General features: G+C 34.6%; 2 protein-coding genes and 1 pseudogene across 2 annotated transcripts; 2 read left to right on the forward strand and 1 right to left on the reverse strand.

The window, feature by feature from the left end:
• The first annotated feature begins 2,305 nt into the window (after positions 1 to 2,305).
• On the forward strand, positions 2,306 to 3,869 carry LOC121777796 (annotated as a pseudogene).
• A 136-nt stretch (positions 3,870 to 4,005) lies between these two features.
• On the reverse strand, positions 4,006 to 6,419 carry LOC121777641 (NEP1-interacting protein-like 1). Its single transcript, XM_042174957.1, has 5 exons — positions 6,167 to 6,419; positions 5,848 to 5,999; positions 5,292 to 5,375; positions 5,046 to 5,198; positions 4,006 to 4,362 (listed from the first exon to the last, which is right to left on the reverse strand). The coding sequence occupies exons 1-5, from the start codon at positions 6,312 to 6,314 to the stop codon at positions 4,240 to 4,242; spliced, it is 660 nt and encodes a 219-aa protein (XP_042030891.1). The 5' UTR covers positions 6,315 to 6,419; the 3' UTR covers positions 4,006 to 4,239.
• A 4,775-nt stretch (positions 6,420 to 11,194) lies between these two features.
• LOC121776032 (calcium-dependent protein kinase 2-like) lies at positions 11,195 to 14,601 on the forward strand. The gene is made up of 8 exons (XM_042173146.1): positions 11,195 to 11,858; positions 12,683 to 12,826; positions 12,922 to 13,074; positions 13,169 to 13,284; positions 13,597 to 13,764; positions 13,866 to 13,993; positions 14,084 to 14,183; positions 14,474 to 14,601. Exons 1-8 carry the CDS (start codon positions 11,195 to 11,197, stop codon positions 14,546 to 14,548), a joined length of 1,548 nt encoding a protein of 515 aa, XP_042029080.1. The 3' UTR covers positions 14,549 to 14,601.
• Positions 14,602 to 14,779: the final 178 nt, after the last annotated feature.

The following is a 14,779-nucleotide window of genomic DNA, read 5'->3' on the forward strand; positions in this document are numbered from 1 at the left end:
GTTGAATAAATTAATGTAATATGTGTCTCACTTATAGGTATTCGGGGGTGGAGCCACATGGGCCCTTGGGCCCCTAAGTCGTTTGAAGAATTCCTATATATAATACTCCCTCCGTCCGCCATTAGGAGTCTAATTTCTTGGCGGCGCGTGTTTTAAGAAATGTTAAGAAAAGTGGATGGAAAAAAGTTAGTAGAATATGAGTCTCATTTGTGTATATTAGTTTTAAATGAAATGTGGGTGGAATGAGTTAGTGGAATGTGTGACCCTATTACCATTAATGGTAAAAGTGAATCGGAAATCCTATTTACGGACGGACTAAAATGGAAAAACGGGACTCCTATTCGCGGACGGATGGAGTATATACTATGCTTTCTTATACATATGAAATGTTGACGCTGGTGGTTTGAATATCGGCCTCTTCTTTGCTAGGTACCAAGTTCGACTCCCTGCTGAAGCATTTAACATTTTGATTTATGTATTTGATCCTACTATTTTGCATTCATTTATGATTTACTACTATATTTTTAATATTAGTAAAATTGATTTTATGCTTGTAGTTCATTTACTTTTTTTCTAAGATTAATTTATTTGATTTTCTCATACTCATTTATATTTTATGGATTTTCTCACATTACTAACTTTTATTGATTTTTTCACTACTAATTTTGTATAAAAAATTTAAATTGTAATCTTAAAAAATGATTTTTATAATTTAAAAATAATGTAATTCTTTGATTCTATAAATATTTTAAAATATTAGATAATATTTTTAATTTTATGTCCTTCACTAAAAATTTTTGGAATAGAGAATAAATCTTTAATCTAATAAAATATGTAAGTATATCATATTATTAGTAAAATACTATGCTCCAAAAATCTATTCACTAATTAATTTTCTCATCCTTCGTTTCTAACGCGCGGCCTTTTTTATTGCTCATGTTCGAGTTGTTTCCGTGTCCTTAGCACTGAACGTATTCAACAAATTTTAATGGTAGTTTGAGCCCCCATCGTTAAAATTCTGGCTCTGCCACTGTATGCACTAGTTTTATAATAAAATGTGAATGAAATAAGTTGGTGCAATGTAGAGTCTACTTACCATTTTATAGTAAAAGTGGAATAGGACTCTTATCGTGGGACGGATTAAAATGGCAAATAAGAATCTTATTGTGGAACAGATGGAGTATATAGTTCCTTTCTATATTTGATAAAATTTTCTATGTTGTAAGTTGTGTGTTGATTTTTATTAACAATATTTTAATTACATTTCTTTTGACATATCTTCTACTTATCAATTTTGTATTAAAACTCGTATCGTTTTAAATAATGGATGAGAAATTTATAAGAATTCAACTTCATTTTATTAAAAAAATATCAATAGTTATATTGTAAATAAAAACATAGTTTTTTCAATTACGAATAGGTGAACTTATTTTAAATAAAAACATAGGTTTTTTCAATTACGAATAGATGAACTTATTTTAAATGGGAGTGCAAAATCAAGTATGGTTAACAAACCGCCTGCGTTTAACTAATTTTGGGATTTTTTTGACTTGGGATGAAATGGCCGCGTCATATCAGCAGCCAAAGGTCCATTTTTTATTAATTATTTATGGTTTCTAAAATACTAGAAATTATGATTGTTGTTTGACTATCTATTCTTACTAATTAATTAATACCATTGAGGCTTGAGCCACAAAATATATATATTTATATATATACATGGTAAAAATCACGATGATTTCTTCTTTCTTGAAATACATCACATTATTTAAGTAAGTATTTACAAATATCAGAAGTTATCATTTTTAGTGAGTAAATACACACATGAACATTCATCACATTATGATCTTGTACATGAACTAAAAGTTGTGTCACAACATACTCAAATTTTTAAATTTTCTAGATCTGTCATGAAAATGTTAATAACCTTCAGATTAGTGCAATCATGACTAACTGAAATGACAAATTAATATCACTGTAACTAGTTGACTGACAATTAAGATATTTTTTAGTAATTAAGTTGTACTACTAGTATTATATATATACACGTTTCCATCATCCTCTTATCAGTGATTTATTTATGATAAATTGACAGCTACATAAAAAATAAGAGGTTTGTAAATCGTAGCTATTTTTTATACACAAGTATCCTTTGTATGGCATGTCATACAAAGATAATTTCTTAGATAATAAACATGGACTTGGCTTAACAAATACTACTCCGTAATATGACTGCCACAATAATTATAAGGGTCATAAGATAAGATTAATTAATAACATAGATTACTAATCTAGAAATAAGAGCATGAGCCACGGCTCAGCTCACTCTAGCCGGCTCCGTGTGAAAAGCCAAGAGGCATGGAATCTAGAATCTATGTGGCACTTTGATTGATATGGATTTGAACGCGGCTCCCACCCTGGCTTCGCTCATAATTAATCAATTAGGAAAATAATTATGGCATTTAATTTATTTTTTATGGCAATGTTTATCCACTATACTGGAATTAGACAATTAGTGACAGTAATCCCCTGACTGACTCAAATTATTAGAAAACTTCCACGTTGGAAGCTAGTCAGTGGATAAAACGTCTTATTTTCCAACTTAAATTACTATCGATAGAAGATGTAGAAAATCATGAAAATGAGAATTGTGTAATTGTTCGACCAAGCGGTTTTATTGATGTGATGTAATAATATATGCATGTGATATTGAGAATATTTGTATTGATTAAATATAAGTAATCCTTCATTTTAAGATACTGCAAATTGGAAAATTCTTGATAACGAAGCGAAAGACAATTTAGATTAGAAAAATGAACTTACGAGATAAATGGATTGTGTTTTCCTTCAAGTAAATTAAATTTATGGACATCTTTTAATATACTTAGTTCAGAATCCTTACTTTTTATTGGGCCCAGGCCCACAATATATGACGCCTATCGATTAATAACGAGTATGGTTTTGTATCTTTTTTTAATGGGCTTGACCCAATATAGAACGAGATACAAATTTATTGGCCCAAAACCTTTTTAAATTTATTGGCCCGAATGTAATTATTTGTAATATTTATTTAGATGCTCTTTGCCGAGAGGTAAGGATGGAAGAGGCCGAGCATATGTTGGTCACTATGCTTCAAATTGATGTTCAACCCAACATTTTCACATACAATATTTTGATGAATGGATATTGTTTGCGGGGAGAGATGGAGAAAGCTAGAAACATTTTGCAATTAGCAACGAAATCTGGCATCAAACTTGATATTAGAAGTTACAATATTATATTGAATGGGTACTGCAAAATGGGACAAGTAGATGAAGTTTGTCATTTTTTTACCTCTGCTAAAGAGTTAGAGCACGACGTGGTTTCTTATAACATAATGCTTGAGGCCTTCTTTCGTGAAGGCCGATGGCTTGAAGTTATTCAGTGAGATGGAGGCGGAAGCTCTACCTGTGTGTCCTAATAGAATGACATACACTATCTTGCTACATGGTTTGTGCAATGCTCGTCGTATTGATGAAGCGTTTTCCATGTTGCATACCATGGAAAACAAAGGCATCATTCCGGATATAGTAGCGTACAGTATCCTCATTGAAGGATTGTGCAAAGATGATAAACTCAAACGAGCAAAGGATGTGTTTGACGATCTTCCTTCCAAAATTTGGAGCCTAATGTTGTAACACATACAAGTCTTATCCGTGCATTTTGCGAAAAAGGGCAGATAGAAGAAGCTAAGGGTTTGATGACGCAAATGGCGAACAAAGGTTGCTTGCCTGATGTGTAACATATACTGTCCTTATTGCTGCACTTTGCGAAAAAGGACGGATGGGAGAGGCTAAGGATATGATGAGACAAATGATGAGACAAATGATGAGACATGATATGATGAGAATGTGAGTATTTATAGATGAAAATTATAATTGCATAATAAGTATTCTCTCCATTCACCATAAGCAAGATGCATTTTTTAAGTACTGTGTTGGATCAGAGATGAAACATTGCACAAAATGCAGTAAAAAAGAAAAGCTTTTTATCAACATAGAGGCGACGCCGATATCATACAGAGATGTCTCCTTTTCTTTATAGACAAACAACTGTTATAACTTCATTTATACTAATACAGCATCCCAGTTCATGAAACAGACATCCTCGCATCATTTCCGCCTCTTTTTCTAGCCCCCTCAACTGTTCTAAGGGCTCCGAGTTTCCTTTTCCCAACTCATTTTCGTCTTCTGAGAGTCCTCAAACGTCTTTTCTGCAAACCGGGCAAGTTGCTTGTCGGATGAGCCATTCATCTATACAATGTATGTGGAAGAAATGCCTACAGCTAGGCAGCAACCGAGTAGATTCGCCATCCGTCAAATCCTGGCAAGAAACAGGGTGAGCACTAGTTTTCAAAAAACGGAACTTTTTGTTACAAACATCAACCACACATGAGAACACTAGATACATGGAGAAAAAATTGTATAGGGATTAATCCAAGACTTGGTCTCAAGCTTGAGCACTAGCTTTAATGTCATAGTTCGAGCCTAAATGTGCAAGCTTGGTGTGATAATATTATCCTCATTGGATTGAATAGGAGGAATAAGAGACGTGGGTTCGAATTTCAAGCCAAATAAATTAACCCACCAAAATTGGAGTGTTCAAATAACCCAGGAAAACCAAGAAAAGAACACGGGTCCTTAAAGGCCAAGGAGAGGGTTATGCGGTTAAATTAATTTGCAAACCGAAGAGCAAGTAGAGCCAAGATAATTCCATGATCCCAGTGAAACATGACTACCAAACAGAGCCCTTATAGAAGATAAGGGAAAAAAACGAGAAATACAAAGGGAAAAATATTATCCTCGTTTCTAACGATAAGTTTACAACCACCAAATGCAACTTTTTGCATTTTTTTCAAAATTCAGGGTGTTTCTTCGAATCCCTCCGAATTCCATACCATAAACTACAATTAACCATAGAAATAACACATAAAAAAAATCAGACTTGTTATACTCCAAATTATGCTTTAAATGGACCAAACATTAATGCTAATAAGAGCTATATACCTGTAAGCAAATGGCACAATTAGTGTTGGAAGTCTCAGCACTATTAAACTCAAAGCTTGGTAGTCCTTTAATGGCATCCTGAGATAATCCCCTAATGGTATTCACCTCAAAAATGTCTGAAATCTCCATCAAACCTGTCTCCATAGTGCTGATCTGAACATTTTCAAACAAAGTAAGTTCAACTTACCTAACACTTAAAAAACCAGAAAATTCAGGAATTCCAAATAATAAAGAATCAAACTTTACCTGCCATTGGTATGCTTTTAACACTGCAGGGCTTACCCACTCCATAAATATCTTCCCATTCACAAGACTACATATTAGTGCTGCCTGAAAGAAAAAAAAACATGCCTTCAATTTCTTGTAATCCCCTCTTTCTTCAACAAAGTGACTAAGAATCAAATTTATTCACATTCATACACCCCAAATCAGCTGTCAAATCGACTCCCTTTCTCAACGCCCTATTGCGTTGGTCACGGCCGATTCCTTTATCAGGCCATCACTCTGAGTTAGCTCCCAAACATCTCATGTTACAAACCAAACAAAGAGCTCATCCCAAAAGAACTAATCTATAGACGCAGAGCTTGTTTAATCCATAAACCTCGCACCATATCATGTTGGTTACAGCTGATTCCTTTACCAGACCACCACTCCGAGTTAGAAACCAAAAGGAGAGCTTGTCCCAAAAAACTAATCTATCGGGAGACAGCTCGTTTAATCTATAAACCACACACCAACCGTCTTTAACCAATCGATGTGGGGACACTAAACTCGTTAACAATGGAGGCAAAGAATAATTAACCTTGGAAAAATGCTCCCCATTTAGTATGAGTTCCATGAGCTGCACGGCGGTGATGGCGCCCGCAACAGCCCCTACACCAACCCCACGCAGCAGACCAGTTTCTGTGGTCTGCCCTTTCAGCGCTCCGCTAATTACCCCTACAATAGCTCCACCTACACACGCAAATTTTCCCCAGAAATGTTAAAATTAGTTAGCAATTGAAGCACGAAACAAGCAGATACATCGAAATTCTCCTTTTTTGGAATGAAATTGAGCCGAATTTTGAAAAACCTATGAAATCGAAGAGGTGAAAGGGGGGCTGGATTGGTGAGAGACGTACCGAGAGCGAAGACGCAGGTGAGCAGAGCAACGGCGGATTTCTTGAGCAGCGCGAGGAGGAGCACAAATTGGGAGCGGCGGAGCTCAGTGTGAATCCGAGAGGCGGCGGCGGAAGCCCACCGTTGGATCAGCTGATAGCAGATCAACATTTAAGTGTTGAGAGAGACTGTTGGCGCAAATTTGTGAGAGGCCCTTTTTTTTTCTTTCTCTGAGACTTTTTCAATTGGAATTGGAATTGGAATTGGACTGGTGAGGGATTGAATTTATAAGAGAGCATTTATATCTGGTTGGGAGCTCATGAGCTACCACACACGTGTCAAAAGAGTTCGAATCCTGTGAGGGGCAAAATCGGATTTGGTCGTGTTTTCTCATTTCTTACGTCGTTATTCTAACTAAAATTTTAATACTAATACACCCTCCACAGTGAAGATGGAGAGAAAATAAAATAACTAAAAATAAACGTGACGATGACTTTTACTAAAAAAAAGGCAAAACATATCCTTAAGTCTTTGTACTTTGATTGTTTATTTCAGTAGGTCCTTATATAATTTTTTCGTCTTAGTAAGTCCTTATACTTTTATATTCGATATATTCCAATTCTTATTTGACGGAACCGTTAACTAAATATAAAAATAAAAAATAAAAATAAAAAACAAAAAAAATAAAGAATTCTAATCGTTTAAAGAAATTTTTTGTTTGATTATTTGAAATGCGAATATTAATTTATATTTAGAACCAAATACTATAAATTAATATTCAAACTTTAAATAATCAAACAACAAATTTCTTTTAACAGATTTGAAATTTTTAGTTTTTTTTATCTTTTTTTATACTTATGTTATGTTCATATTTTTCAACTAGGATATTAGGTGGAATATATTAAAAGAATCAATATATGATGTGTTATTTTATAACGGAAAAGTTAATGGTTCCGTCAAATAAGGATTGAAATATATTGAATATAAAAGTATAAGGACTTACTAAAATAAAAAATTTGTATAAGGACCTACTGAAATAAACAATCAAAGTACAAGAACTTAAGGATGTGTTTTGCCAAAAAAAAAATTTATTCCACTATCATAGAACGTACATAATGATAAAATGAATTCATCAGCATGTAGCAGAGGAAGTATATGGTGTGCTTTTCCGAATATTGTTAGATAAATTCATTCTAAAAAAACAACAATCAACTTATCTCTGATCCTCAGGATTCAATTTGAAAGCCTCATAACCATGTTGATGTTGGTGTTGCTCATCATGTGTGGCAAGCCAAGGAATTTGTTGGTGTACATGGAAACGGCAGTATGCCTCTTGATTGTCAATGGAAACACTCCAATTTAAGTGCCATGGCAAATCTATTAAACTCCAATAACATTGGCATTTTCAATATCTAGTCCCAAATTCGAATTTTGTCATCTACACTATGTCATTTATTAATGCGTATAAAATTATAAATTATTTGAGTCAATATCAGAAATAAATTTATTTCCCTTTTCTTTCCTCTCATAACATCAAGTTTTATTTTATTTTATTTTTTTAAATTCCCTTTCCAAAAATTGACATTTCCATCCCACTTTATTTACAATCATTTTACACAACTGATGATAAATAAAGCGAGACAATTTCTGCTCAGCAATAAAAAAAAAACAATAATTTTCTTTAAAATTGTGACTGGACACCAAAATAGAATATTGAAGAAAATAGAAATTTCATCATCCCTTTAAAAAGATTCCAATTTTAATTGTTGACGTTGAAAATATCGATCACATCAAACTCAGTCATCTCCCCATAACTAAATTCGTTATAATTTATTTTTACATATGCTCCGAGTAGCAACCCATAGGGCCAATGTGAATGGTTTTATATTAAAAAAATAAATATGGTATCCTGAGAGTAAATGCACGAGATCTACAAAACCAGGCGCCGCTACCTGAAATTTCACCTTATCTGTGTGCTCAACCCTCAAGCTGACTAGGATTCATTGTTTATTGGTTTCCATTATTCACTCGCATTTATTGTTGCCTCAGATATTTTCTAACCCCCTATTTTTGATAAATAAATGCACCAGGTTCGAACTTGAGACCTTTGGCTTTAGAGATTGAAAAAAGTTGTCGTTGGCATCAGAAGATAGATGTGGTGATCAAGAGACTGTTAGGGATGTGCATTCGGGTTTTGGTTCGATTTTTTTAACAAAATCGAAAAACCGAATTTAGTTCAAAATCTAAAGCGAACCGAACCCGAAAAACCGAAAAACCCGAACAAAACCGAAAAACCCGAAAAAATTAAATATAATATTAATATATATATGTGTATATATAATTTATTTTATTTTATATATATACTAATATAATATTTATATATAATATAAAATTAATAATACATAGTATAATATATTATATAGTAGAATATATTAAAAGAATATATATTATATATAATATAATATATTAAATTAATAGAATATATATATAATTCGGTTTTTCGGTTTTTTCTTCGCCCGAACCCAAAAACCGAAACTTTTGTATTTTCAAAATCGAACCGAACCGAACCGAATTTAAAATTTTCATTTTGATTCGGTTCGGATATTCGGTTTCCTGTTTTTTTGCTCATCCCTAGTGACAGTTGCTGATAATATACGATGATCGAAGAACGAAAGTGAACCCTAAGCCTAAAGAATAGGGTTTGAGTTGTCACACAGTAAGATCATATCAGCTCTGAATGCCAAATTTAATCGAATTTTCTTATCCTCATGGGCTGGTAGAAGGGTCAGTGGACCCCACTGGATCCACCATTAATATGAAATATGGGTACGATATGGACATTTGCTTAATTAAATGTTGCATGGTGAGAAGTAGATTTGTTTTAGTTGGGGAAACTAGAAAAGGATTGAAAGTCCTCATTTATGAAATTGTTCTTGCCTAGGGGTGTTGTACCATGTATTAATTTGATCCCTTGAACTGGTATTTAGCTTTGATGGTTTTGTATGAAGTTTCAGTTAATAAGAAGAGTCGTAAGGGAAGATTGTGTTGTTTATTATGTGGGCGTTTTCTAATTAGGTCAGGGTTTTATTCAATCATATGCATTATAAGTTTGTATAAGTTGTAACTAAATAAAAGAAATATTCAAAAACCTTGGTAAAGTGTTATATTATCAAAGGACATTTAATCATAAATGTTGAATGTGGCTATATAGGCATATAAGAAACAAATATTTATAGGATGATAAAATATAATTTAATTGATAAGATAATTTATACCCAATCAGAGATTCTGAGTTAACTTAGCTGCATGAATGAGATGGGCCTAGAGAGAGTGGTCGGTTAATTATGTTCAGTTTTAAGTGGGCTTCTATATTTAAAATTTAAAAAGTAATCATCGTATACTCTTGGGCTTGTAGTTCTTCAGCTAGGTCACATTTTGGGCCCTCTAACCCTCCTAAAAAATATTTTATGGCTCAAATTGTTTTAATTAATGAGTTTTCAACTAATTTTTTTGTATAAATACCTCCAATCCCAAACACTTAGATCCTTAATCAAATAAGTAGTAGTAAAGTGTTTTCAAATCGAATCATTGGTTGAGTTCGGACGTTAATCAAACAAAAATATTAGACATATGCGGCATGCATTGGAAAAATATAAAATAAATATAACCAATAATTGGGATTCAATTGAAAATAAGTTGATATTTAATAAAATATTATGACCAAAATATGATAATCATTTTCACATAATGCTCGTGAAACAAAAGACGTGAAATTCACTACTCAAAGACCACTTCCGCGTGACATATTTAATTCCTCTGTTCTTGGTCAATAAATAGCACTAGTCCGATGAATAATTAATCAAATAATGATTTTATCACACTATAGAATATAAATGACAAGAATCATAATATTTGATTATATCAATGAAAGTGAAGAACGAGTATCAAATTAAATAAATATCGTAGAATAGGCGTTTGCGTTGTAATTACATCGTAGATGCGAACAATTCAATTAATAAATCAAACAACAGCCTTCGTTCCTCTTTCCGATCTCCCACTGTTGATTCATTATTTCTCATATATAATACTTCCTCGTTGGTTGGCCATCTAGATTAATTCAATTCAACATATATGTGAGCTTTCCAACTATATTTAATCGTGCCAACTCAATATATAAAACCAATAATAATATTTCACTTTAAATCATATTCCAAATATGCTTTCACCATAATATGATATTCCACTTAAATAAGACTATTAATCATAAACCATGACCTAATTTGATAGTATTTTTCATAAATGTGACCTTTAAATTTTCATTCATTAAAATTAAATAAATCAATAAAATTGCTCAAAATCCGTGACTCAAGACTTTATTATGTAAATAACATACAAGCTATAATTAGAATATCTTTTTCGCATGCTATTACTTGTCTCATGTTTTATATTGGTCTATCATTATTACTACCCTCATTTACTTTCATTATAAATAAGTTTCCCATTTCATTACAAAATCACTATTCAATTAGTCTTGAAGCAGTTGTCACATTTGGAAGGTACTCTAATACACAATTTTAGAAATTGTTGTTTAGTGTTAAATAGATAGTTGAATGTAACAATAAGAGAGAGAAAATATGATTAAATGCATTAATAGCAGTTTACTTTTACAAAAAATTGAAATATAGGAGTAATTTTTAAATAAATAAAAAAAAGGAGAGTGCAACATTTACTCATAATCAAACTCACATTTCACTATCTTTTCCACACACATTCCCTATACTTAAGCCATTGAAAAAGTAAGACGCTTATCGTCACACACAGAGAGCGAACGAGCATTCAATTCCAAAGCTGAAAAATCACAACATAAGATAAAAATAACCCTAGAAACTAATCTCTTATTTTCCTCCATAGCCCCTCACATTGACAAATTCCCTCTCCCTCGTTCAAACAATCTCCAAATAACAAATACAAAAACACAAAACATCCGATCCATTACCAACAATCCTTTTATTCCCTCTCCCCCCCAAAAAAAGAAAAGAAATCCACCACCAATGGGGCTTTGCATCAGCAAGCAAAACCCCCCCAAACCCACCACCACCGGCAACCACCACCACCACCAAACCCCCATCCAATTCTCCATCTCCCCAGGGTACGCCGCTGTGGCCCAGCTCCCGTCCCCTCCCCCTCCCCCGCCCCCGACAAAAACCAACACCATCCTCGGCAAGCCCCTCTCGGACGTGAAATCCCACTACACCCTAGGCAAGGAGCTCGGGCGCGGGCAGTTCGGCGTGACCCACCTCTGCACCTCCTCCGCCACGGGGCGCCACTTCGCCTGCAAATCCATCTCGAAGAAGAAGCTCGTGACTCGCAGCGACAAGGACGACATGAGGCGCGAGATTCAGATCATGCAGCACCTCAGCGGGCAGCCCAACATCGTCGAGTTCAAGGGCGCCTACGAGGACAAGCACTCCGTGCATCTCGTCATGGAGCTCTGCCAGGGCGGCGAGCTCTTCGACCGGATCATTGCCAAGGGCCATTACAGCGAGAGGAAGGCCGCCGGGATCTGCAGGAGCATTGTTGGGGTCGTCCAGATTTGCCATTTCATGGGGGTCATGCATCGCGATCTCAAGCCCGAGAATTTCCTGCTCTCCGATAACACGGAGGACGCCCTGCTCAAGGCCACCGATTTCGGCCTCTCCGTCTTTATTGAGGAAGGTAATGTCGTTGTTTTTACTCTTTAAACGCTGCGTTTTGTGTTGGGGCGAACACAGGAAAATAGTTTTGGGAGACTTCAAATTGGAATTTCTACTAATATGAAATAGATTGTCGGAAAATATTAATAGTACGATCCTCGTCAATTTGGTAATGATTTGATGTCATATCAAAATTGGGTATTTAGGGATTAGGCACATTTCGGGATGAAGCAATAGTTAAAAAGTCTTTATATTTAATAATATTACTCTCTCGTTTGTAAAATGTTGTCCATATTTGACTCGGCACGAATTTAAGAAATGTGAAAAAAAATGAGTGGAAAAAATTAATAGAATGTAGGTCCCACCTTTATATATTGGTTTTAAAATAGAATGCGAGTGTTACCAAAAATAGAAAAAAAGGCAAAGTGGACAACATTTCGCGGACGGACCGAAATGGCAAAACTGGATAACATTTCACGAACGGAGAGAGTACAATTTAAAAAAAAAAGTTGCTTATCTCCCTCTAAAATAGCATTATACCAAAACCTCATACGTTGACATCGTATTTTTACCAAATTTATGTGAAATAGAAACAAAAGGAATGGTGAAGGGGCATAAGAGCATCCGCAACGGTGGCGCTGCTCGCCACCGCCGTCCGCACGGTTGTGGATGCTCTAAGGTCCTATCAAACTTACTACTATAATTTTACATTTTTTTCCTTTTATAGTGTCTTTATCTAAAATTTAAAAAGCATAAGCTCTATATCATAATTATTTTTTGTGTGTCAACCCCTTTAAATTGGTTGAAAATTGATAATGTACGTGTTTTGGTGTTGTGGGGATGCAGGCAAGACATACAAGGATGTAGTGGGGAGCGCTTATTACGTGGCTCCGGAGGTGCTCCGTCGCAAATATGGAAAGGAAGCCGATGTGTGGAGTGCCGGAGTCATGCTCTACATTTTACTCAGCGGCGTACCTCCTTTTTGGGGCGGTAAACTACCTCCTCATCTTTACTTTTCATGATTGATACCATACACATTTAATCATAAAAATAAACGCTCCTAAAAGCTTAATCGATACGTGCAGACAACGAGCGTGCCATATTCGACTCTGTGTTGAGGGGCAACGTGGATTTCGAGACGAAACCTTGGCCATCAATATCGGAGAGTGCAAAGGACCTTGTGCATAAAATGCTTACAATGGACCCAAAGAAGAGAATTACTGCTGCACAAGTTCTTGGTATGTTTTGGACATTATCTTCTAATTTTGTTACCTTAACACATTAATTATTTGTTTCTTGGATTAAGATTCACTCTTGTTTTGGACATGTTAGAGCATCCTTGGCTTAAAGAAGGAGGGGAAGCGTCTGACAAACCAATAGACAGCGCGGTTCTCACTAGGATGAAGCAATTCCGAGCAATGAACAAACTAAAGAAGCTAGCACTCAAGGTATGAATTACAACTCACATACAATCGAAGTGATTGAATGCCTGATAGATCTACTGATTATAAGGGAAACATCTTACCAATTAAGTTGTTTCATCGTCGTCTAATGTGGCTAGCTTTTATCTATGTTCCAGTTGTCGTTTTTTTGAATTACAACTCACACATACATGGCACCCTCACAAATATGCGCACTAAAAATATCTTGAATCTTCGACCAATGGAAGAAATATTCTATTCTCTCTCCTTTTTATCTACCTGCAACTGTAATTGGTTGAACACACCCCTTGACAATATGTTCGGACCACTACTATGCAGGTGATAGCAGAAAATCTGTCTACAGAGGAAATACATGGTCTGAAAGCAATGTTCACAAATATGGACACTGACAAAAATGGCACCATCACTTATGAAGAACTCAAAGCCGGCTTAGCTCGGCTCGGATCCAAACTCACCGAGACTGAAGTCAGGCAGTTAATGGATGCGGTAATGAAAAAAAACAACCCTTAGTTTCCCATTAAGTTCTCTTCTAGTGAATTTTGAATTATGGAAAAACTCTTGTTTGATTTGTGACAACATTTGTGTAGGCTGATGTGGATGGAAATGGGACAATAGATTATATTGAGTTCATAACAGCCACAATGCACAGACACAGATTAGAAAGGGAGGAAAATCTTTATAAAGCATTCCAATACTTTGACAAAGATAATAGTGGGTAAGCATCTCTTTTTTACTTATTTATTAATATATTTGAGAGTCATATATTATTGAAGGATAACTAATGGTTGTGTTTTTTTTTTGATAGGTTCATTACAAGAGATGAACTGGAAACAGGTATGCAAGAACATGGGATGGGAGATCCAGCAACCATAAAGGAGATCATTGCTGAAGTAGACTCAGACAATGTAAGCTTATTTAACTTCCTCATATTTTAATTAATGGCGCTTTTTATTATACTTATCATCTAATATTAAATTCAGGGGTTATTTTAAATTATAATCCAATTTTAAAAACATTACAAAAATATTTTATACGTTGTTCACTTTATAGTTCACGTCAAATTTTCAAGGATCGAAAAAGGACACAAATTGTTTACAATCCAATTTTGGTTTTTTTAAATGACATAGCACAAAACGATGTCGTAATGAGGACATGATCGAACTACATCGTTTCAATCGCCGTCTTCTTTTTGCAGGATGGAAGAATTAATTATGAAGAGTTTTGTACTATGATGAGAACTGGAAACCAGCATCAGGCCAATCTCTTCTAGTTGGTGAATTTTATCTGTTGCAAATGGCAATTGTATCATATATAGATTATACAAATTCCAATGTTTCTACTCTTTTCTTCTTCTTTTTTTGTCTTCCTTTATAACAAGGGAGATTGCACATTCTTTTTCTTACACATTCCTTTTCTTACAACATTGGTCTCCTGATGTATTCGAAATGCAGCTTTGGGCAGTTATTGGTTAGTTTAGACAAGGGTCACTTATAATAAACTA

The sequence above is a fragment of the Salvia splendens genome, chromosome 18 (assembly GCF_004379255.2).
Source record: "Salvia splendens isolate huo1 chromosome 18, SspV2, whole genome shotgun sequence".
NCBI classification, from domain to species: Eukaryota; Viridiplantae; Streptophyta; class Magnoliopsida; order Lamiales; family Lamiaceae; genus Salvia; species Salvia splendens.

Excerpts from the sequence above, each read along its gene's own strand:
- LOC121777641 (XM_042174957.1), bottom strand. The coding sequence starts at position 6,314 with ATGTTGATCTGCTATCAGCTGATCCAACGGTGGGCTTCCGCCGCCGCC. Across the intron at positions 6,000-6,166 it reads CACCTGCGTCTTCGCTCTCG|GTGGAGCTATTGTAGGGGTA; the intron begins GTACGTCTCTCA and ends TTGCGTGTGTAG. Across the intron at positions 5,376-5,847 it reads ATGGGGAGCATTTTTCCAAG|GCAGCACTAATATGTAGTCT; the intron begins GTTAATTATTCT and ends TTTTTCTTTCAG.
- LOC121776032 (XM_042173146.1), top strand. The coding sequence starts at position 11,195 with ATGGGGCTTTGCATCAGCAAGCAAAACCCCCCCAAACCCACCACCACC. Across the intron at positions 13,994-14,083 it reads TTTGACAAAGATAATAGTGG|GTTCATTACAAGAGATGAAC; the intron begins GTAAGCATCTCT and ends TTTTTTTGATAG. Across the intron at positions 14,184-14,473 it reads CTGAAGTAGACTCAGACAAT|GATGGAAGAATTAATTATGA; the intron begins GTAAGCTTATTT and ends TTCTTTTTGCAG.